Source organism: Cynara cardunculus (assembly GCF_001531365.2).
Source record: "Cynara cardunculus var. scolymus isolate 2C chromosome LG 14, CcrdV1, whole genome shotgun sequence".
NCBI classification, from domain to species: domain Eukaryota; kingdom Viridiplantae; phylum Streptophyta; class Magnoliopsida; order Asterales; family Asteraceae; genus Cynara; species Cynara cardunculus.
In genome coordinates, this window is record NC_037541.1 from 3,101,613 (window position 1) to 3,126,187 (window position 24,575).

The 24,575-nt window shown below is 32.1% G+C and overlaps 1 protein-coding gene and 1 non-coding gene across 3 annotated transcripts; one reads left to right on the forward strand and one right to left on the reverse strand.

The window, feature by feature from the left end:
- Window positions 1-7,158: 7,158 nt before the first annotated feature.
- On the forward strand, window positions 7,159-12,085 carry LOC112526637 (BES1/BZR1 homolog protein 4-like). Of its 2 annotated transcripts, XM_025137007.1 has the most exons (3): window positions 7,159-7,598; window positions 10,619-11,358; window positions 12,034-12,085. In XM_025137007.1, exons 1-3 carry the CDS (start codon window positions 7,383-7,385, stop codon window positions 12,035-12,037), a joined length of 960 nt encoding a protein of 319 aa, XP_024992775.1. In that variant the 5' UTR covers window positions 7,159-7,382; the 3' UTR covers window positions 12,038-12,085. The 2 variants fall into 2 exon arrangements, with proteins under 2 accessions (XP_024992775.1, XP_024992776.1); XM_025137008.1 differs by lacking the exon at window positions 12,034-12,085 and having other exon boundaries at window positions 10,619-11,362.
- Window positions 12,086-15,727: 3,642 nt separating this feature from the next.
- On the reverse strand, window positions 15,728-15,805 carry TRNAI-AAU. Its single transcript has one exon. It is a non-coding gene; the product is annotated as a tRNA-Ile (tRNA).
- Window positions 15,806-24,575: the final 8,770 nt, after the last annotated feature.

A 24,575-nucleotide genomic window follows, 5' to 3' on the forward strand; every position in this document is an offset into this window, starting at 1 on the left:
ATTTTGTAGCGATTTCAAATTAATGGTATTATATAGTAATTCCTACTGAAGATCCAAGTAGAGAAAATACTGTTTCTACGAAACTATTTCGCACTCTTTTATTGGACTTTCATAGTTCCATATTCTTTTCCTTGGAGGTTCTCCTTCGAATTGTTGTTGCTTCTATGGTTTTTCATTGTCTTCCTTGCTGCTGTTTCCAACTCAGTGGGCCATTTGCAAACTATTGGGTCCTCTTGATTACGAATGGAGGATGGTTTGGATGTGTCCACATCTCAGGGTCAGGCGCTGATGAGCACATTGAACTATCCATGTGGCTAAGAGCCCTCACAGCCCAGGCACAACGACGCAATTATCAGGGGCGCGCTCTACCCACTGAGCTAATAGCCCGTCGTGCGAGCCCCCTACTGGGGGCCCACTATGCCAAAAGCGAGAGAAACCCCATCCCTCTTTTTTTTTCTCCCCCATGTCACCACACAGAGGGCATGGGGACGTAAAAAGGGGGATCCTATCAGGGTTTAGTATTTGTGGGAATTTTTTGTTTTGATAAACTCCTTAAATCTCATTTGTTAAATCTGTGTTGGAGTCTCTCTTGGTTGCTCTGGTTGGAAGTTAACCTGATGACTTTTCTTGAAACTTTATACCTAATGCCTATATCTCAATTATTTGTTTCTCAAAGTTGTTGGTTTTGTTCAAATTGGTGATTCTGGAAGGAATTTTTGATGTCTTAATGCCTAATGCTTATATCTCAAAATGGTAAATTTATCAGAACTTCAACTAGCATAGGCCTATTGTGATTTTGGAAGGAATTTTTTTGTGTAAAGACAAGGACAAATCGAGGGAGGCGGGAAAGAAGAGATGGATGCAACAACGCCTTGTGTTTGAACTTGTACTTCATGTAAGGTTTTGTTAGGCAAAAACTTAAGCAACTGTTGTTCTGTTTGCTTGGATTGATATAATATCATATATCGTTTTGGACCAATAATTATTTTCCATTTTCATTCGGAAATTTCATTCAAATTTTTGTCAAACATTAATTTTCATTTGACACAAGATTGAGGGTAAAATGGTAATTTTACGTCATTCAGACGGTTGATTTAGAACAGTTTCCAAAAAATCATTTCCTATCCAGCACTAAATCATACATCGGCTCTTTATCATTCCGGTTACTTAATCATTCTACACTAAATAATCTCGAAGCTGCCAAACAACCCCTTAGTTGACAAGTTCTTAATTTTCACTGATCCATTATCTGAAATCAGTATTTCTTTATTTAATGCTTTAAGATTGAATATCCAATCATCGTGAATTACAATACTTGATTTTTACAACTTTATTATCTGTTAAAGATGATATTACAAAATCCCGTTACTTATTTTTATGCTAACAAACGCTTTTGAACCATCATGTAATAATGCATCAGTATTTCTTCTGTTAAAGCTCAATTAGAAATGGCATTGACTGGAAAATATAAAAGTATATAACGTATGACATAACATACACTAAAATAAGTGACATATCATAAGTCGGTTATGAGTTGTCAAATATGTTCTAATAGTTCCTTTTATAATTCATGTTCAAGAAATGATGCTGATTTTTTAAATAATTGTATTAATCATAAAATTTTAAGTTTAATAAAAAAAATCTTAAAATTCAATTCCTTTAAATCTTTAGAGGTCTGTGTGTATACATATATTAGTTGTGTACCCGTATGATACGTCGGGATGTCAAGTTTTTAAATAAGCCAACAACTAAAAATGAGTGCAACTATTCATTAAAAAATACAAAATTTATATTTAAACATTCGATCTTTCAGGGGAACCCTTAGAAATATTTAAACCTCGATTCTTTATAGTTGAGTATCCGTGCAATGCAACAGGATGTGATCAAGTACAATGTAACAAATAAGGAATCAAGGTGAATTTTATTGTACACAGACATGAAAATCAATTTTGTTGTCCAAATAATTATAATGAAGGAAGAAATAGATATCTAGCGAATACGTTTAAAAAATAAATTAATTATCTTATACAAACCGAAATAGAAACCAATATCCACTTTTTTTTTTTTTTTGCAGAGGAGAGCTAAAATTAGCTAAAATAAAAGTTTGAATGAATAAAAAAGGGTGTGAAGATACCAAAAAAAGAAAGAAAGAAAATTGAAAAAAAAAATAAAGCAAAGTTGTAAGTTTCAACTTGGATGTTGTTGGTGGTGTGCATCAACAATTGTACCTTATGAATGTGAAGTTGTAATTAATAAAATTTTGAAAATTATGCATCAAAAGGGTAGTAATTTGAGCTTTATAGGTTGCAATTAAGACTTTTGGTCTAAATGCTTATTAATATAGTATAGATAAAGACTCTCTATTAGAAAGGGAAAGAGAGAGGTATGTTTTGGGAAACTTCCGGGAAAAATATAATTAAGGAACACTTTGGTAACCGTTTATTTGTATGAATGAACAAATGCATATGAGTAACATAAGTTGTTTCTTGTTTTATTCACATGTGCATGTTTTGCATATGTACGTACTAGATAAATTACTTATAAATTTCTTTTATGCACATGTATACACCATTCAGATGAACGAGTTATTAGAGTATTTTTTTTTTTTTTTACGGATTTTTCTTAAACCTGATCTTATATATAAGAAATAATAATAAAATTAAAGATCAAGTAAAACCTAATAAAATAATTATAACATGGCACATGAGCGGTCCAATATTATTTGGTGTCTTCAGAATTTGCCAAATGGGTGATACCACATCCCACCCAACTTCTCCATTTTTGTGTTATTTCTCATGTCATATGTAGGGGTGCTCAAAAACCCGATGAACCCGTTGAACCCGACCAACTCAACCTGAATTTAAAAAAAAGAAAACCAACCCGAGGTAACCCGATGCATGATCGATAAAAAAATTAGCCAACCCGACCTTATTGGGTTGGAATCGGGTCATGCCCAAAAAAATCCGACCAACCCGATGAACTCGACATTAACTTTAGCTTTGAATTGTAGATGACAATCATGACATGACCAACCTCAACGTCAAGAAAGCGAAAATATCGCGGTTGGAAACGTCTAAAACTATTGTTGTTGATTGATGTATTATCATTTGGTTTAAACATTTTAATTGTAATATCTAAATATTTGATGAACTTGCATATTATCTTGAATGATCGGTCGTATTTCAAAGGAAAGTTTTCTTTATTTTTATGTGATTTTACATTGTTTAAACACAACCCGATCAATCCGAACGAGTTGGGTTGGGTTGAAAATTTTCAAACCGCCAACATTAGGTTGAGTTGTTAAAATGGCTCCAAACCAATCAACCTGGACCGTGAGCACCCCTAGTCATATGTATGTATGCTTGGTATTTGATTGTTACTCTTTGTGTATATGTGTGTGTATATATATATACATACATACGTGCATATATATATAGACACATGCACACGCACATACATATATATTGGGTTGAGTTCGGTGAAAAAGAGAGTTAATTGAGAAGCGTAAGAAAATATCTCCATCTTTGAATGCATATTAGGATGAGATGCGCGAGATCAATCTCCATATCATGCGCGATTCATGAGTGAGTTTGAGATTAAATGTGATCAAATGTCTAAATCATTTATTTCAAAATAGACATGAAATAACCAAAAGTCGAATTTACATTGCGAATTGGACAAAAAAGGAATTAAGACCAATCAGGTTTTAATCAGTCCTCTCGTGCATATATTCTCCCAATGCCACTAAGATCATTTAAGGTTTGTGCAAGCTGGTTTAAACACACACGATTAACCAAATTAAAACCAGATGTTCCAATAAAAGTCATTACGGTCAAAGCATGATGAAAAACCTATTTTTGATGGTTTCCCGTTTTACTTTCACAAAAGCAACAGTCAACTTTAAAAACGAAAACAAAATTAAATCTGGTCCATAACTATCATTGGGTCTAAGACCAGTACTAGTTTTTTCCCATATATCAGATATGTCTTCAGATAACCTAACATTATTTTTGGCATCATTGAGATCGGGTTCGTAAACATCGAACCCATGACCGATCCTTATGCATCTTTAATACAAAATTAAATTAATTAATGTATAGTGGAATTTATAGAATTTTTTTATTTATATTTATATTTATATTTTTCAATAAATGGATAGTATGAAAACAAAATAATAAACGCGTTACACTGTTGCAATGCACGTGCAGACTTTTGTGTCATCCCGTGGGTGATGATCATCTTTTCCTGTCCCCACACTAGTGAATATGATATAATGCCTAATTACAATTATACCCTTTTATATTAAAGAAAATATTATAAGAAAAACCGATCAAAATAGTCGATCTTTACGGTCAAATTTATATTTTAGATTTAAATTTCATTTAATCGAAGTTTTTATAAAGGGTTGTTTACCTAAATACTTACCCGGTAAGTACTTGTTGTTAGGAGTCAACTTTATAATTTTTTTTTTGGTAAGATTGTCGTATATTAAAATGGTATCGTATGTCAGCCTCACTTACCGGGTAAAACTCTTTATCCGTATCATCGTTCTTACCGGGTAAAATTCTTTATCCTTATCATCGCTTTTACCAGGTAAGATTCTTGGGCGTTGCCATGTTCGTCCAGTGAGAAAAATTGTCTGGTAAGCACCTACCGGGTAAGCGTTTAGTAAACAGCCCCTAAATGTCTTATGTATTTACTAGAAGAGTACTCGCGTAATATAGCGAGATATATCTTGATTTTAATGTTTCGTTTTATTACGTCTACATAGATGTTTTAATATGGTGTTTATGTTGTTTTGAGAAATGGATAATATTTTTATTTTTAAATAAATTATAAATTTGAAGACATCATAAAATTTTGAAAATAAATATATCAATATTAGTATCAAATTAACTATTTAAAAGTTATTGTTTTTTGTGTAATTCCTTTAATTCAATTTTTTATTATAATTTAATTTATATTTAATAACGAAGTAATTATTTTGATTTAATAATATATTTTTTATAAGGATAATAATTAAGTATTCAGTTAGAATTCAATGATTATCCTAATTATATTTTAGATTTTTTATATTTAAGATGAAATGTTTATCCTGTATTTGATTATGTTTATCCGCAGTTAGTTACACGAATTCAAACATGTAGCTTTAATAAGTTGTATTTACTCACAACTACAATTTTTAGTCACACGTTTTTCATCAAAAAATAAATAGTTTGTCGATATGTCTGAATTAAAAATAGTGATAAAAAATAATACCTTATTATTTAAAATATATTTTGAGTTATTAAGTATTGTTTTATGATAGTATTTATATTATTTTAATTTTTTTATAATTTTAAATATTTTAAATTATTACGTATCGTTTTATGAACTTGTTGAATTCATAGTATGTTAAATAACTCATTTTTTTTTGTCATTTTAAATATTTATTAAACAATTTATTTTATTTAACACTGATGTAGAAATACAATTAAAATATAAATTTTTGTTGTTCAGATTATTTATCAAGGATAAAAATTAAACACCAAGTTATTTTGATTTATCCAAAAAAAAAATAATACTTAAAGATAACTTAATCAATACTATATTATAAAGCATTTGACAAAAACTTTTAAAAACCATTTTTTATACATGAAGTACTGTTTATTGATGCGTATTACTTAAAATTCAAGATTACAAGTAAATTGTGCATAAGTACAACTTATTAAAGCTTTATATTTGAATTCGTGTAACTAACTATGAATAAACATAATCAAATATACGATAAGCATCTCATTTTAAAGTATAAAAAGTCTAAAATATAATTAGGATAATTATTGAGTTCTAACAGAATATTTAATTATTATCTTGATAAAAAAATATATTATTAAACCTAAATTAAGTTATAAATTAATTTATAATAAAAATTTTGAATTAAAAAAAAATACACAAATAAATTTAAATAGTTAATTTGATACTAATGTTAATATATTTTTGGCACATTTTATATGATATTTTTAAATTTATATTTTATTCATAAGTACAACTTATTAAAGATCTATATTTGAATTCGTGTAACTAATTGTGGATAAACATAATCAAATATAAGATAAACATCTCGTTTTAAAATATAATTAAGATAATTATTGAGTTGTAACAGAATATTTAATTATTATATTGATAAAAAATATTATTAAACCTAAATTAAGTTATAAATCAAATTATAATAAAAAATTTGAATTAAAAAAAATACACAAATAAAAAAATTTAAATAGTTAATTTGATACTAATGTTAATATATTTTTGGCAAATTTTATATAATATTTTCAAATTTATATTTTATTCAAAAATAAAAAATTATAGGTTGAAATGAAAATGTATCTCGATGTATTGCACGAGTACCCTTCTAGTAGATTTAAAAATCAAACATTTAGGCAAAATAATCAAACATTTAGAAATTAAATTATAATGGTCCCTATGTTTTTTTTTAATTTTTCAAAAATAATATTTTTCATCCTTACAAATTTGAAATTACAAGATGATTAGTTTATAAACTATGACGTCCGGATTTAGTCTATCCTCTAACTTCCATTAAAAAAATTCATTAAATAGAGGATATTTTCACCTTTTTATTTTTATTTTTGTTATTTATCCGATCAAAAAACCATAGGAACCAAAATTACGAAATTCATTTTGATCGATAAAAAGACGAAAATGTCTATCATTTAACGAAATGTGTAAACGACTTTTAGAGGAAGGAATTAAATCCAGACGTTTTTGTAAATTAAAATTGTTATCTTGTAATTTAAAAATTGCAGAGACGAAAAAAAATATTATTTCCAACAAACCATAGGGACCAAACTTGTAGTTTACTTCTTAAGAGAACACTCGAACTCATAAATATGTGTCTCTATTACTTTTTTCAAGAATATTTTTTAGTGATGTAGATGAAATACTTATATTAATTCAATGGAGAAATTACAAGTTTTTCAATACATTTATTAGACGTACAAAATATAAATGCAGAGAAAGATAAGTTACAAATAGAATTCTATAATAAATAAAGTCTAAGGACTAAAAACGTAATTAGGAAAAACCCTTCCCCGCTAAACACGTGCGCCATCCGCATTTTATGGAACTCCTATTTAAACCATCAGTGGCATTTTCCGTAATTCCAATGAAGTCCATGGGCAATCAGTTTCATCTAAAATCCATTTAGGCAGTCTATGCTTTTTTCCTTCTCCCTCACACAAACACAACCTCTTCCTTCTGTTATTCCCCTCAACCACTCCCCCTCCGCCGTCTGCCGGCGACTTATCATTTCCCGATCATCGACTACTCCTCCGCCTGAATCTTTCTGTGTTCAGATTAGTTGAGGAAGGATTATTGTTGTTATATTTATGACGTCGGGGACAAGGCTGCCGACTTGGAAGGAGAGAGAGAACAATAAGCGTAGAGAGAGGCGGCGGCGTGCCATCGCCGCTAAGATATTTGCAGGTCTTAGAGTTTATGGAAACTACAAGCTGCCTAAGCACTGCGACAACAACGAGGTTTTAAAAGCCCTTTGTAATGAAGCTGGTTGGATCGTTGAAGAAGATGGAACCACTTACCGTAAGGTAATTTCAAATACACCTGTTGTTATTTTTCGAGCTCTTTTGCTGATGTTAATAACATGATTGTTTGTGTATTGTTAGCTTGCGAGTTTAATCATGGAATTAGTGTTTGGAACCGAATAATCTGCTTAGCCTAGTTTTACTTTCTATCGTAATAAGATCTTGAGATTTCTACGCTGATTGATTTGCGATGCCGATGGTTTTTTAGATCTAACCTTTGGATTATGAGTTTTAGCTTTTTAGTCAATCTGATTATCGATCTAGTACGAAATAAGAAATCCGAATTCGGATTGGTGCTTATGGTGTTGAATTATGTTCAAGTTCGGAATCAATCAAGCTGAGAATTGTGCGCATGGGGGGTATGATATTGGAAGAAAGGAGACAAAAATCAACGGAGATGATGAATTTTGACTAGTTTTAGGTCACAAGTTCGCTTATGGATCTGGAGACTTGTCGTTATTGGAGACAAGGTAACATGCTTGCTGAGCAGATGGCGCATGCTATCACGACGGTGTACCACTCAATTGACCTGTTCTTACATCTCTTTCAGGGTGCTCTCTCTCTCTCTCTCTCTCTCTCACTAAGATCGTCAACGATAGAGATCAGCTTTCTTTCTTTTTCGTAGAATATTTAACCCTGTCCTTCCTAAGCGTACGATAGACAACTTTCTTCCGGGATTCATGTGGAAGCGCACGCAACACGAAAGTTTCCTTTAGTTTTTCTCCCCTGGACATAAAAGTGACCCTTACGTTTCTCCTAAATTCCATTTTCTTGAACAAATTGGCTTGGGAACAGTTCTGTCACTTTAATACCAGTACTGATCCTTTCCTAAATTCCATTTTCTTGAATAATGGATCTGCACATATTCTAGCTTCCTTTTGTTTTTTAGAGATTGTTAGGGGGTGTACATGGGTTATGTTGTGCATTTCAACAATCCAATCTAATTATGGCAGTTTGCAAAATTCCCAACCCAACCCGTTATAAAGTGTAACCCTACCCATTGGCCATCCCTTGCATATAAGATAGGTAATTGGGTTGGGTTGGGTTGGGTTGGGTTGGGTTGGGTTGGGTTGGGTTGGTTTGGTTTGGTTTGGATTGGCATCATTCTTTTGAATAACTATGTGTCTTTGATTGTTCGTGACCTAGGAGTAATATTAATTGCTCAGTTTTATCATATACATATATAACAAATAGGTAATATCAAATTATTGATGCATAAGTACATACAATGATACAACAAACGAACAAATTGTGTTTTCAATAAATGAAAATCCGTTTACATTTCAACCCTCATGTTTGTTGCCTTCACCCAACCAAGATATATATATATATATATATATATATATAGAGAGAGAGAGAGAGAGAGAGAGAGAAGAGCGATCAAATGCAAACCACCTTTATTTGTACAAACCGCGCGAACCACTCTCATCCGTTGATTTCATTGTTTAATATATATATATATATATATATATGTAGAGAAGCGATAAAATGTAAACCATCTTCATCCGTCAATTTCATTATTTAATCTTATGAATTTTTTTTATGAAATTGTTTTATATAATACTTTTTTTGATGAAGTTGTTCATATATGGTTATAAAGTTGATTCATATAATACGTATTAAATTTTAATGAAACTGTTTCGTGTATTTCTCTAAAATTAATATAATGAAGATGATAATATCCATGATTAACCCCTTTCACAATAAAAATGATTAATCAATTACAAAAAAATGAATAAAATAAAACTTATGATTGGTTGAATGAGGTTTGCACGATTTGTATAAATAACGTGGTTTGCAAAGTAAACGTCTCCTCTCTCTCTATATAATTATATATTGCTTAGTTTCACACGTTTGTGTACACAACTTAATCCAGTTCTTTTGTTGCTGTTAAATTTATGGGAGATGACAACATGTAAATGGATAACGAGAATTAGGCAAAGAAATGGAGAAAATGGTGTTCAAAAATGACCATTTACAATAATGAGGTTTAAACTAGGTAAATAAAAATAAAATTTTCTATTGTATATAAATATAAATAAAATTTTATCAAAATTATATATTAGCGTTGGGTTGGGTTGGGTTGGGCCTAACCCAATTTCATCCTATTAATTGATGGTTTAACGGTCCGAGTTTAATTGGATTGTTTGCGGCTTGGGCAGGGTGGGTTGGCGGTTTTTGTACAGCCCTAGAGACTGGAGTAGCTATTTTACTTCGAGTGATGATTGGCTTCAAATAAGCCTGTATATAAAAGAAACTCAAATTTGTTGATTATTGATGGTAGTTCAAACATCCTTCTTTGATTTCATGGTGATCAAGAGCAGATTTGGTTGATGCTACATTGAATGAGATTACTATCTTCAGTCAAAGAACCTGGGGAAGATGAGATTTCCACTATATCCTCCTGAAACCTTAATTAGTACAACACAACCCAAGTGGTTTATCCCAAGCTAGTTGGTGTAGGCTAAAACTGAAACCAAAAGAAATTATTAGAATGGTGCAACCCAGAAGCAAGAAGTGAACCCTAAGGTCACAAGACATGAATGATTTCCTCCCATGATTTCCTTATTTTTTATAAACCGTAATAGAACTTGTTGGTAGATTCGAAATCGTTGGTATTGAGGAAGCCATTAAAGAAGATGTTGATGATAACTTAAATGCTCTTGTATGCCCCTTACTGATGATGGATTGAGTAGGAGTATTACGCGTGCTCTTGTTTTCTCCAGAGAGGTTTTGGGAATTAGATTCGAAGGGGGTTAGAGAATACGACTAATCAATTTGTATTTGTATTCCTAATAATTAGATTTGTGAGCTCCTTACAAGTTCAAAGTTATGGGCTACAAATAACTTCCACTACGGTTTTAGAATGTTTTTTTTGAGGTTATCCGACCAACTTGGTGCTTTTTTTTTGGCAAAAAAGAAAAATCTATTAAAAAGTGTGAACAAAGTGGAAGCAAGGTTAGATGATCATTGAGATTTGAGAAAGTTGCTAATTTGCTCTGCTTGTCTTTGTACTTGTGTAGGGTTGTAAACCCACTGCTCGTGTGGAGGCTACGGGTGGATCAGCTTCGGCTAGTCCATGCTCATCATACCAACCGAGTCCAAACGGTTCCTACAGTCTGAACCCTAGTTCATCCTCTTTTCCCAGCTCCATCTCATCCCTTTATGCGGCTAATGGAAATCCCGATCCTAATTCTCTTATACCATGGCTAAAGAATCTTTCATCTGGTTCTTCACCTTCATCCAACTTCCCTCACCATCTCTACATACCCGGTGGCTCCATAAGTGCTCCTGTCACTCCTCCATTAAGCTCACCTACTTGCCGAACACCTAGAATGACCGACATTGATGATCATCAAACCACAGTCCCAGCCTGGGCTGGCCAGCACTACCCTTTCTTACTTTCTTCGACCCCTCAAAGTCCCAGCCATCAAACACCAACAGATTCAGGGTGGGTTTCGGGGGTTCAAACGCCCATAGAAGGGCCGTCATCACCCACATTTAGTCTCGTTGCATCAAACCCATTTGCAGTTTCAGGTACCGGCTCGAGAATGTGGACTCCGGGGCAAAGTGGGACTTGCTCTCCAGCTATCACTGCTAGCTTCGACCAAACGGCTGACGTCCCTATGTCTGATGCAATTTCATCGGAGTTTGCTTTTGGGAGTCACATGAAAGGTCTGGTGAAACCGTGGGAAGGTGAGAGGATACATGAAGAATGCGTTTCTGACGATCTTGAGCTCACCCTCGGCAACCCTAGCACGAGGTAACTAACAACATCTTCTCTATAATTTCTTCGAAAATTTTCATTCGGCTCCAAAGTTTCTCCATCTTGCATATTATCAAAATATTCTATAGGTTTAATATCCCAATAAGTTATACATGAAATGACAAATACATTTAATTTTATAGGTTTGGCCAATAAAAAAACCATTTTTGTCTCTTATTTTTGGACAATTATCAAAATTTGCAGGGTTATATACTTTTTTTTTATCGGGAAAAATACAATAAATTTTCTCATTTTAGATGTTTAAATTTTTGGTACCATTTTCAAATAAATAAGCCATTGAACTTTTCCATTTTAAATTATTAAGTTGCTGAATAACTAAAGTATATAACTTCTAGAAACAAATAAACTAAGGGGTTGTTTGTTTACGTCTTAATAGTTCCATTAAGTGGCAACATCTGAATCATTAAAAGGTGAATCTTGTATTGCAAAAAAAAAAGTTTGTCTTTTAATGGTTCTAAAACCCTCTGAATGATTTTGTATCCTGAGCCTCTCTTAACCATTAAGCGCCTTGATTTCATTGTAAACAATTATATTTCATTTTCTACTATATCATGAAAGCCACTTGATCATTTTGCAACAAACCACTCAACAACTGCCAAATTTGTAAAGGAAATATAATGTGTAAACATATTTTGGTTAATTGTATTGCAGATAAGAGCAGTGCAGAATGAAATGAATGCAATGGGTTTGTAACACGAAAAAGGTATTTATTACTGTTTGGTTAAATTAGATATGATGATGATGAGTTGATTTTGTTTCTTAAAAAGTTCATTTGTTTTTTTTTTCTATTTTATTTTCCAGAAAAAAAGGAGAGAAATGCATAGTAAGTAAAGTAAGTAAATTAAATTTAAGTTATAGTGATAGTTGATGTATGATGGCTTCTTATTCAAGAATATTTTTTTTCTACGTATTTTTGTTCCCATTGACACTGAATTAAATACCAAATTTCATTTTCATTTTCATATCTCAATTTTCCAAAATTGTGGATGGAATCATTTATTTCCAACGTTATGAGTTTGACAATAACTTCCACTTTTTATATGTTGCGTCTTATTTTCAATTTAATTCGTTACCACTTCTGACCGTTTTATGTGAAAATAACGGCATCGTTGATTTCAGCATTAAATTATGTTGATGGGGATTGAATCTCATTGAAATTTCAAATCATATTTTTTGAGATGTAACCCAGCAGTGGGGTAGATATCAAGTCTTATGATGTCGAGGCCCAATACATTCTTTATAATTTTTTTAAAATACAGAAACAAAAATTAATATCTTTAAAATAAATTACAATCAACTTCAATGGATTTTTAATTTTAAAGATTTCATCATTAATTATAGGAAAAATCATCAAAATAACCATTTTATACAACCCATTATAACAAAATAACCACTTTCTATAGACATTGGGAAAATAACTACATGGATCGCCCCAGGGAAAAAAAAATGTTGGTAGATCCCACTTTAAGCCACCTCACCCTGATCCCCCAAGGGCGAGCCATGTCATCCCGATCGCCCCCAAGGGCGAGCCACGTCAGCATCCCTCCCCTTGGGGGAGATCCAGCCTAGAATTGGTTCGTTTTTCAAATTTTTTTGCGGTATTTTTAATAAACTGGTACGTCATTTAAATTGTATTTTTTTAACTTTTTTTAACCAAATTTCATGGGTAAAGGTTTAAAAATAAACCATGATAATTATGGAAACATAAAAATTATTTTTATCTGATTTGGATTTCGTAAATCAGATATAATATCTGATTTACGAAATTTGACCTCTATTTCGTCATTTTGTGTTTTTGATTTGACAATTAAGGGATGTTTTTAATAAAAATGAAACAATACATAAACTGTGTTTTTTAACGTATTTAATTTAAAATTTCATGGTTTTTCGTTATAAAATAAGACAATGATAATTGTGGTTACGAAAAAATTACTTTTAGTTGATTTTTGGAGAAAAAATCAGACATTATATCTGATTTACGTAGCTTGACCGCGTTTCACCTTTTTTTTTTTTTTCATGTTATGACACCTCTATGACGTCGATTTGTACAATCAATATAACTCAATCTCAACCGTCCATTTAATTTGATGAATATGTGAGGAAGGTTATCGGAAGGTACTCTACAACACCATTTATATTTTAGAATAAACCGCCACTTCGAAGATACACACAAACATCATCACTTTGACGTGATTTCATGTTTTGTGATGGTTGATTGTGTTTAATGGGTTAAAGATTGTGATGATTTATTGTGTTGAAGGGTTAGGGGTTGTGAGAATATAATATATGAGAAGAGAAATGAAAGAGAAAATGTGAAAAATTGTGAAGTAATGTATTTATAGTGAAATTGGTATTAAAAAAAAGAAAAAAAATACTTAGGGCCAGATCGCCCCCGGGGGGAGATAGGATGACGTGGCTCACACCTGGGGGTGGATCGCCCTTGGGGGGCGATTTGGGTGGTTAGTTTGACAAAACCTCTGAAAAATGGTTATTTTGTTATAGTGGGTTATATAAAATGGTTATTTTAATAATTTTCCTTTAATTATATTATTTAAATATTCTATAATTGTTTGATCTCAATACACTTTCAATTTTTTTACATATATAAAATCATATTAATTTAACCCTTGTTTGTGGAATAAATAAAAAAAACTCATTTCTTTAAAGTTCTAGAGAATTCTTCGTATTAAGAGTTTTCTCTATAATTTTCTATTTTAGAGAATTAAATAAAGAAACTATTGGAATATTATAAATAACAAAAAAATTAATTTTTTCTATTATAAAAAAGCTGTTGAAGATGTTCTAAAATAGGATTTATGGTGACAAATCGATATTTATACTATATTATAAAGCATTTGACAAAAACTCTTAAAAACCATTTTTTATGCATGAAATACCATTTATTGATGCATATTACTTAAAATGCAAGATTACAAATAAACTGTACGTAAATACAAGTTATTAGAGCTTCATGTATGAATTCGTGTAACTAACTGCAGATAAACATTGTCAAATATAAGATAAACATTTAATTTTAAATATAAAAAATCTAAAATATAATTAAGATAATAATCAAGTTCTAACAGAATACTTAATTATTATTCTTATAAAAATTATATTATTAAATCAAAAATAAATTAATTCGTTATCAAATCTAAATTAAATTATAATTAAAAAATTGAATTATTTTTTTTTCGAAATTTTATAATATCTTCAAATTTATATTTTATTAAAAAATAATAACATTATTCCTTTATCAAAACCACATAAAAACATCTACAAAAACTGAATAAATCGAGATATATCTCGTTGTATTACATGAATACCCTTCTAGTATTGCTCAATTGAGTTAATGGTATTAAACAAATAAATTAGACTACATATCTATATTATTTTATAAAGCATTTGACAAAAACTCTTAAAAACTACTTTTTAAGCGTAAAATACTGTTTATTAATGCATATTACTTAAAACTCAAGATTGCAAGTAGATTATGCATAAATACAACTTATTAAAGCTCCATATCTGAATTCGTGTAACTAACTATAGATAAATTTAATCAAATATATGATAAACATCTCATTTTAAATATAAAAAAATCTAAAATATAATTAGGATAATCATTAAGTTCTAACAGAATACTAATCATTAGAGCTTCATACTTGAATTCGTATAACTAACTGCAGATAAACATGATCAAATACTGGATAAACATTTTATTTTAAAAATAAAAAATCTAAAATATAATTAGAATAATCACTCTATTATAACAGAATACTTAATTATTATCTTTATAACAAAAAATATTATTAAATAAAAAATAAATTACTTTGTTAAACTTAAATTAAATTATAATAATAAAGAAATTGAATTAAAGAAATTATACAACAAAACAAGAACTTTTAAATAGTTAATTTGATACTAATATTGATATATTGTTTTGAAAATTTTAAGATATCTCCGTTTTTATATTTTATTAAAAAATAAAAACATTATTGTTTTTTCTCATAACCACATAAAATCGTATTATTACATCAACAGGGGACAGAATAAAATGAAACATTAAAATCGAGATATCTCTCGTTGCATTGCACGAATACACTTCTAGTAAAAAACTAAAACTTAAGATATTAAAAGATTAAGAAAAATCAACGAGAGAAAACGAATATATAATCAAAAAGTACAAGAAAAGGGCAATCCAGTCATTCAGGGGGACCTAGTCAGGTTTCACGAAAAGGTCAAGGGGGTTTTGTTTTATCTTCGTATAATATAAGGGACAAAAAATGATTTAATACAAAACAAAAGGGTCGAAAATAAAAAATCAAAAAGATATTATATTAAAAATTGGCCCATGCAGGTCTCGAACCTGCCTGCGACCTTTGCGTTATTAGCACGACGCTCTAACCAGCTGAGCTAATAGGCCTTTTGTCTATATTGTTTAAATATCCCCTTTTAAACTAACAAAGGTTTTGAAGATCACCATCAGCAAAGTAATTTGTACCTGTCTGTATTTTATTTCTAAAAAACCTTTATAATCTCACAGAATGCTTATTTTCTAGCATTAATCGAATTAATTCCTTTGGAGTTCGTTACGCTTCAAATCCATCATCAGAAAGTGCGTAGAATTCAGCCGATCTACAAAGATACACGACATTCTGCATGGCCCAATAAGATAGACATGGTGACACACTGACATGCACGAGCTCAACATATGTGGCTTGAGATGGCGGCCTGAAGCTATAGCCAAAAACGCATGAGATTGTCGAAGATATTGCAGTTGATTTAGGTGTAGAAGAACTAGTGATATGGCTTGGTGGTCGGTGAAAATGGCGATGGACTAGAAGAAGAGTGGTGATCCAGCGGTGGGGTTTGTGCGGTTGGAATTGGATTGAGCTTTTATGTTATACAAACTGTCTGAGTATTATAAACTGTTTTTTTGTCAACTGAATACTACCAGCAATTTGATTCATGGACAACTTCAAAATCCAAACATTAACCTTAAACATCTTCGAATTCTACATGGCTCACAATGTGATTTATATTTTCTTAATACAACCTCCATGCCCTTCGAAAAATTTTATAGATTTATTTTTGTCAATTTTACTTTTATTTTTTTAACGGGTCTTATTAATTAACCCAAACCACAAAGATTCCAAGCTTAAATAAACGAATAGGTCTTGTGGTGTGTAGTTCAGTTGTTAAAGGAGCATGATGACTTTGTCCAAATACAAGACAGGTTCGGAGTTTGATCCTAGACCCTCGTTAGCCTCAACCACCGCTTGAGCCAAAAACGCCTTCACATTGGTGTTCTTCTTGGAGGGTTCGTGTGAGGCTGTTAGGATAGCCGGTAATTAACTTTTTGTCCAAATAAACGAATAGGAGCAAAACTCTCACCAAAAAAGTATCCAAACTATTGACAAACGGAAAGTTCACTGTCATCTTTTATATTACGTCATTTATTTTATCGATAATTCTCGCCACATGCTCGTTTGTTAAACTTTGGCTTTTGTTTACGATTTAAAGTGAAGGCAAACAAAAAGATGTTTGACAAGTATTTGCATTTGCAAACCCGAAACCAGTTTCCATAACTTGTGAACGAATCTCTAACAAGAATTATATTCATCTCCAATATATTTTCTATTTTGAAGATTACAACATTATTTATATTATTTTAAAATTCTTTATATTTAATAAAATAATATTTCTTTTTTTTTCTTTCTAAATATTTAATTTCAAGATTTCTTAATTAAAAAAATACTTCTCTATCATAGTAATTATTTTTCCGGAGTTTTTCAAAATTGAAAATTTCCCCACTCTGTTTTAAAAAAAGTTTTAAAGAACCCGTTAAAATAAAAAAAAATCTTAAAAATCTTAATTTTCACCATTTTAGAATAACGGTTGAAAAAGTTCTGAAATTCAAATCTTGATTTCGACATGAAATCCGAACAGAAACACATAGTTGACTTTTGACTTTATTTAACGCAGATATCTTACACCTTGTAAAACAATGGTCTTGTACGAGTCGTGTAAAGGACATCGAGTAATGTCAACCTTGAAATTCGGTAAACGGTGAGAATTCGTTATGCAAATCTACTTCAACCCTCTTTCGAAGTCAAAAAACTTTTCTAACCAAGACTCATATTTACATTCGCAGTATGTGTAGTTTGGAAGACTCATTAAGATTTAAAATGAATACATCTCCCAATCAACATTCCTGATGATTTTTATGTTAGGACCGTTGTCGTTGATCAATTTAATTTAAGTAAAAGTCCAAACTTTTGTTCATATCATAAACTAATCGAACCACAAGGGTGGTGCCTGATTGGTTTGAGCTTGGCTCCAAAGGTCAAAAGTACCAGGAGGTCCCAGGTTCAAATCCAAGAAGGAATAAAAATCCCCTTGTGGCCGCGGAAGTTCAAATGCGGTGACCCCGACCTATCTGCAAAGTAGGTGGTCGTCATGAGATTAGTCAGCCCGCATAGCGGGTTGGATATCCAGGTTAATCATTAAAAAAAACTAATCGAGTTAACTAAACGCTTTTAAAAAAAAACCAATTGACTCATGACCAACTTTTGTTAGATTGAAATGGATTAAAACCCAAGGTCCGTTTTTACAAACAGTTGGTCAATACCAAAACCTTGACCCTAATAAGACAGATCGTAGAATTGAAACCAAACAACAAATTATTTATTTAGATCCCTATATTAAATTCTTATTAACGATTAACATCAACGGAGAACGAGGGTGAACAATGAACAGAGATAGGGAAAAAGATACTTAATAACATATGAAAACCGATTGTAAATCGAATTCCAAAGCATAAGCTCCTAGCACAAGGGTCTTCCTCCCTGAGAATTAAAAAATGCGACTGAAGGAACCCATAATTGAGTGTATGTCGTACTCTCTCCAAAATAACGGCTTAATGTGAGAGGAAAAACCCTAAAAAGAAATATGAAGGCAAGCCAAAAGTACCAAAAAACCCTTAGAAAATCGGTTACCAGACGCCTTTCACAACGGTAAAGAAACCCTTTCACGGACGTGAAAACAACAGAAACGTATCAAAAGCTTAAAAACTCGACCATTATTAGAAAAAGAAACGGAAAAGAACAACAAAAATGCATGAAAGGACTAAATTTAGAACTAAATTGCATAAAAGACGCAACTAACATACACAAAATTAGGTGCATAAAATGCATTTAACAAACCACCCACAAGCCGAACTTTCTTCATTTCTTGTCCCCATGAAAGAAAATAGCATTCATTTGGGTGAAAACGAAATAAGGAAAACAAACGAAGAGCTACGAAGATGTCAAGACAAGTTATCCCACAATCTCACAAAGCATAATCGAGCATTAGATTACATACACAACTACATGCCATGAGTTGGATTAAAGCAAAGTAAGTAGGAATGTATGACTACCGAAGCGTCTAATCGACACACAGTAATCAAGCATACTGCTAACAAAATCATAACCTAAAAAGATTTTGCAAACGTACCATAGCATAGCTGCTAAGACCATCTTTACTCACAATTCTTTACAACCCAATCTCATTTAAAATATTATTTTCTCTCTCATCCACCGGTATAATCTTCGATTTCAATCTAATCTTAATTACTTCTTTTATTATTTAACCACAATCCCTTTTAATCCAATCTAATCTAAAATATTATTTTGTAAAAATCATATATTTAATTTATATATATATATATATAATTTTTAATTTTTAATTTTAAGTATAAGAATAGAATAAATAGACTATTACATATTTTAAAACATAATTATAATTATAAAAAACTTACCGTACAATTGAAATTAAATAAAACAAGTTACAAAAATAAATACGAAATGACATATCTGAAATACATTTATCGTCTCTTGAACTCTTTTACGGCGTTTGGATATTTTCAGGGGTAGGAACTTGATTATCATAGATGAAAAACTCAGAGTTTCCATACTGTGTGTTTAGGTGATTCTGAGAGTTATCAGTATGTTGAAAATTTGAATTTTTTTGGGAAAGTTTGGATCCATAGCAGAAAACTGAAAGTTTTTTTTTTGGAATTTGCAAGATAATGAGAGGATTGAAATGAAAAGAAAGATTGGTGTGATGAAAATATGTCAATATTGGGCTTTTTTTTGTAGAGAATTAAAAACCATGAATTTTGGTATATTTATTATTTTTTAATTTTCTTATTAAAGTCATTTTTTATCAGATAAGTTTTATAAAATAAAAATATAACATGACCAATAGTAATGTGGCACGTAACATATAAAATAGGATGGAAAATTACAATATCAGTTCTTGTGGTGATCAAGTTCGGATGAGATTACACATTTCTTTTTGCTTTTTTTTTTAATTTTTTTTAGTCTTACTCACAGTCAGATTGGTTGAGACCGTGAATAAAGATGGTCTAAGGTAGAGGATAGTGATCTATATGGATGGAAGCTCACGGTGTCACGTGTTATGCTCTGAATTATGTATAGGGACGTGTATACGTTCAAATCCCTCCCGATCAAGACAAATGAGTGTAGTCTTGACACAACTGAATACATTCTCAAGTCCAAAAGTTTATCACATAAAATACAAGTAACGAGGGTTTTGAGGTATGGTTAAGGGTTAACGTAGTAGGCTCGCTTATCGGTGTAAGGAATTTCATTTCGGTTTATCATATTCCTTTTGGATGCACATAAGGGTTCTTTTTGTATTTCTATTTCTTTCATAAGATTTCGTTAACCCGCAAGCTGTGCTTGTTTTGGGGGTTCAACCAACTACCCACAAGCTATGCTTGTGTTTACTTTTAAACTAAACGCCAAATTCAACTTTCATTTCGAAGAATTCAACCTTAATATGCATTTTTTTCTGCTTCTTTTTCTTTTGGTTTATGGGTTCACAAAAGAAGGTCTAGCATTTAAGCTCGAGTTGGGTTACAAAGGGATTATATTTTTTGAATTATTTTTCAGGATTTTTTTTATTTTATGAAATGAAGGCCTTTGTATATTCATGAAAACTTGGACAAAAAACCACTCAAACGTCTAGACTACACCTCAACCAGAGGTAACACACAGGAAAATGGGATAGATTACATATGTGTCAACCCTTTTAGGCCCAAAAGCTCACTAGGTAATTCACTGCATATTATTCACGGTTGTAATGTTGGGGGACTATGGTACACAAACTGATCGTAAAAAGCAAAGTGAAACAACATGCTTAATGGCGTGTGCAAGTGACAACTAAGGTAACAATATTCCTAAAAATCATTTACCTCATGCCAAAGTGTTGATGTGTAATTAGTAGATCAAACAACTCAAGAATGCAAAAAGTGATATGGTGTACTGCGAGTCTTAACACAAAGAAGAGTAACAAAAGAAAACTTTTTGGATTTTCTTAAAACGCAAAACAATATAAAACTATATGCAACAAAAAAAGAAAAAAAACACCCTTCCACAAGCGAAGAGGACTCATTGTTTACAACATCGACCACCAGGGTATCTAATCCTTCACCTATAAGCAACCAGGAGCATTGTCCCTTTTGCTTGTCGAAAAGTGTTTTTTTGTACTTTACTATTATTTGGTTAATTTTTTGTGCTTTATTAGATTGGGCTGCCACACTGAGTGGACAAGCCTGTGTTTGCACATTTGATCACTTTACACCTAATTTCTTTGCGTACATGGCACCAACTAGTCGGCCAAAGCTTCAAGGCCACAGTCCGCGAGGGAGGACTGCGATTGATGAACCAAGTGTAATCCCCTCATTAAATATTGTGGCTCCAGCAGAACTCGACACCTACAGGATCAAGTTCTCATAAAATGAGCAAATAGCGCGCTTCCAACACTTACATGGGTGAGTCATATCACCAACTAAGTTTACAATCCTTGAGAATAAAGTACATTTCTAAAGCTCGAGTGGCATAGGTTCTTTAGTCTTCACGTTGACACCTATCGCCCTCTCACGCTCGAATTTTTGAGCACACTGATTGTCGATCCGCTAGATGGCATCAATTTTTGTATGTTCAATGTCGATGGGCATATAAGCACAATAGACCTACACATGATCTTTCGATTCTCATGTATCGGTGAGTATTGCCCAAAAGTATGGGTGTTCAAAAAAACCGTTGGACCGCTCAAACCGGCCGAACCAAGTCAAACCAGACCATTTTTTTTTGCTGTTTGAGCGGTCTGGTGGTCCAGTCTAGTTTGAAAAATAGCAAAACAGGGCGGTCCGGTCCGGTCTGCGATTTGTAACATTTTTTTGGGCGATTTGGACCAAACCGACCGCCAAATACATACATACATACATATACATATATGTATGTATGTATATATATATATATATATATATTAATATTAGCAAACCGAACTTTTTTAGCTTATTGGCTATGACCCAAATATATCCCTAAGCCTAACATATAACATAATCAAAATCGACGACTAAAACCATTAAACCATTGAACATATCGACACATTTGATATTGACGGTCTCCAAATTTTGAAATCCCTCAAGAACTCCATCAATTTATTGATCTTTCTAATCTATGGTTTGATTTCGAAGCACATCATCAAGACATCAACCAAGTGATTCAACCAACTTAGATTTGGCTTCTACTTTGTTTGGTCAAGAACTCAAGACTCAAGAATTGAACCATTGAATGTTATGAAGTCGTGGATTTTGTTACTCAATATTCACAGTAGAGTTGTAACTTTGTTAATTTGTTTGTTTTCTAATATGTTATTTATTTGTTTGTACTTTGGATTGCTTCGATTTTGTACTCAAGAGCTGCTTAATTATTACATTTATTTGTTTAGATGTTTTGTTTTATTAAAATGAATATTTAATCTAAAATTCTAAATTATATATGTTTTTTAAGTTTAATATTTAAAGTCCATTAAAGGCCCAAACCGCCTAAACCGGTCAGACCAAACCGCCTTTTCGTGGTTTGGTTTGACCGGTCTGGACACTTGATGTCAAACCGCTCGGTTTGAAAATTTTATAAACCGCCATTACGGTTTGGTTTGTGGTTTGAGGGGTTAAACCGTCCAAACCGGACCGCGAACACCCCTACCCAAAAGATCACATCCACTTGTTACTTCACAATCTTTATTGATGACTTCAGTAGATATTGGTATATTTACCTAATGAGAAATAAGTCTGAAAGTTTTTAGATATTCAAAGAGTTTCAAAATGAAATCAACTTGGCAAAAACGCTTCGACCGGATCGAGGTTGCAAGCCAAAGATTTCATTGATCCTCTTAGAGACTATGAGATAGCATCCCAACTAACTCCTCCAAGAACACCATAATGGTGTGTCTGAAAGAAGAAATAGAACCTTGTTGGACATGGTTTACTCTATGATGAGTCGTAACACTCTGCCTAAATGTTTCCAGGGTTATGACCTAGAAACAATTACCTGAATACTAACTAAATGCACCAATCAAAAGACGAATAAAACCCAATATGAATTATGGACTAGGAAGATCCCAAAGTTATCTTATATGGGGTTGCGGCGCTTATGTTAAGCAAGAAGCTTATGGGAAGCTAGATTCAAGGTCTGAAAAGTGCATCTTTGTGAACTATCCAAAAGGGACAATTTGATATTATTTCTACAAACCCAGCAAGAACAAAGTATTTGTTGCGCAAACCGGGGTTGGGTCCGGGGCCAAGGATCCCGGTAGACTCAAATTAATAGATATTCTTCATGGGGTTTGACTGAGATTTGACAGGGGTTTGGCTGGGGACGAGATGTTAATCTCTGTACCCGTAGGGAACTGGGGCCGGGGGCTGTTACTAAAGACCAGGGCCGGAGGCTGTTACTAAAAACCGGGGATGAGGATTACAAAACCCGCCCCATCCCCGTCCCGTTGCCATGCCTAACTGTAAGCTACAAAAGTTACATACACGATAGCATAATCGATTACAAAATTGGTAGATCATCTCTTCAAATCTATGAGTCAAGGTAAGCATGTTGCTCACTCAGGAACAATAGGCTTAAGGTTTTTGTAAAACATTGATCTAATCTGTTATTTTAGTAAACTTTAAATTATTTGAACATAAAATAGTTATGTTTTTATCTGTTTTGGCAAATTGGATATGAGTATTTATGTGTTAATTATTAACATGTTTAAGTATCCTTAAATAAAATAATGATCATATTATTTAAAACTGTCGTTGATCGATTATTTACCAGGGGACTAGTAATAATAAAGATCAATGTGAAGTCTGGTAAATAGTCCAAGTTGGAAATGCACCAGGTGCAACCAGAGTTATATGCACTTGTCCGAGGGACAGGTGTTGGATAAGACTCATAGTCAGGATCACCTCATAGGTTGGCGTTATAAGGTGAATTCTGAAATGGTGGACACTCCTATCCTCATACCTGAGATGTGCATTGGTACTTAATGTAGAAGGAGTGTTATATTTTGAAATAGTATAATGCTATGTTTAACCGGGTAATAATAAGGGTTATATTGGGTATGACACGAATTGTGTATAAGTCATATACATGCAATATGAGCTTCGCTCCTCCTAAGATGAGAAAGCTATTTCTGGGCCCCTCGATGACACAGTTTGATTCACATGGCCATAGACAAGTGGATTAGTTGAACTAATAGCACATGTCTGAATCAAATATGTTGGGATCGAGAAACATAGTTTTTAGACTCTAAAGAATGAGATAGATCTATGTCTGAAGTTCAAAACATAATATCGTGAAGCAAAAGGATAAGGAATGATGCTACCATATGATTGATTGAATCAATCAAGATTGCTCGAATGAAAAACACATTTACACAGCCATGGGGTGGTGACTTGTTGTTATACGCTTACCATCGTTTGTGTTATTGTGTGTCTTGTGCAAGTGTTATTATATGTCCATGACATGTGTCGCACTAGGATATTGCTAAGAAGTATTTAATCGCACACAAAGAATAGGTTTGCTTCCATTTGAATGTAACCCAAAAAGTCATGTTTGACAGTTAAATAATTATTCTTGAAGAATAATTATAAAATATGTGTTAAAACGTAATTATGATATTACAGGGTATCATCTGTAAATAAGCATAATTATTAATCCTTTAGATAATTATATAATTATTTACAGATAAACATCAAACCTGATTTGAGTTATGGGTTGACTATGGTACCAGTCCATATAAATAGGGTGTTACGCGAATTCAGTTTGATGATTCATTCTTTTAAA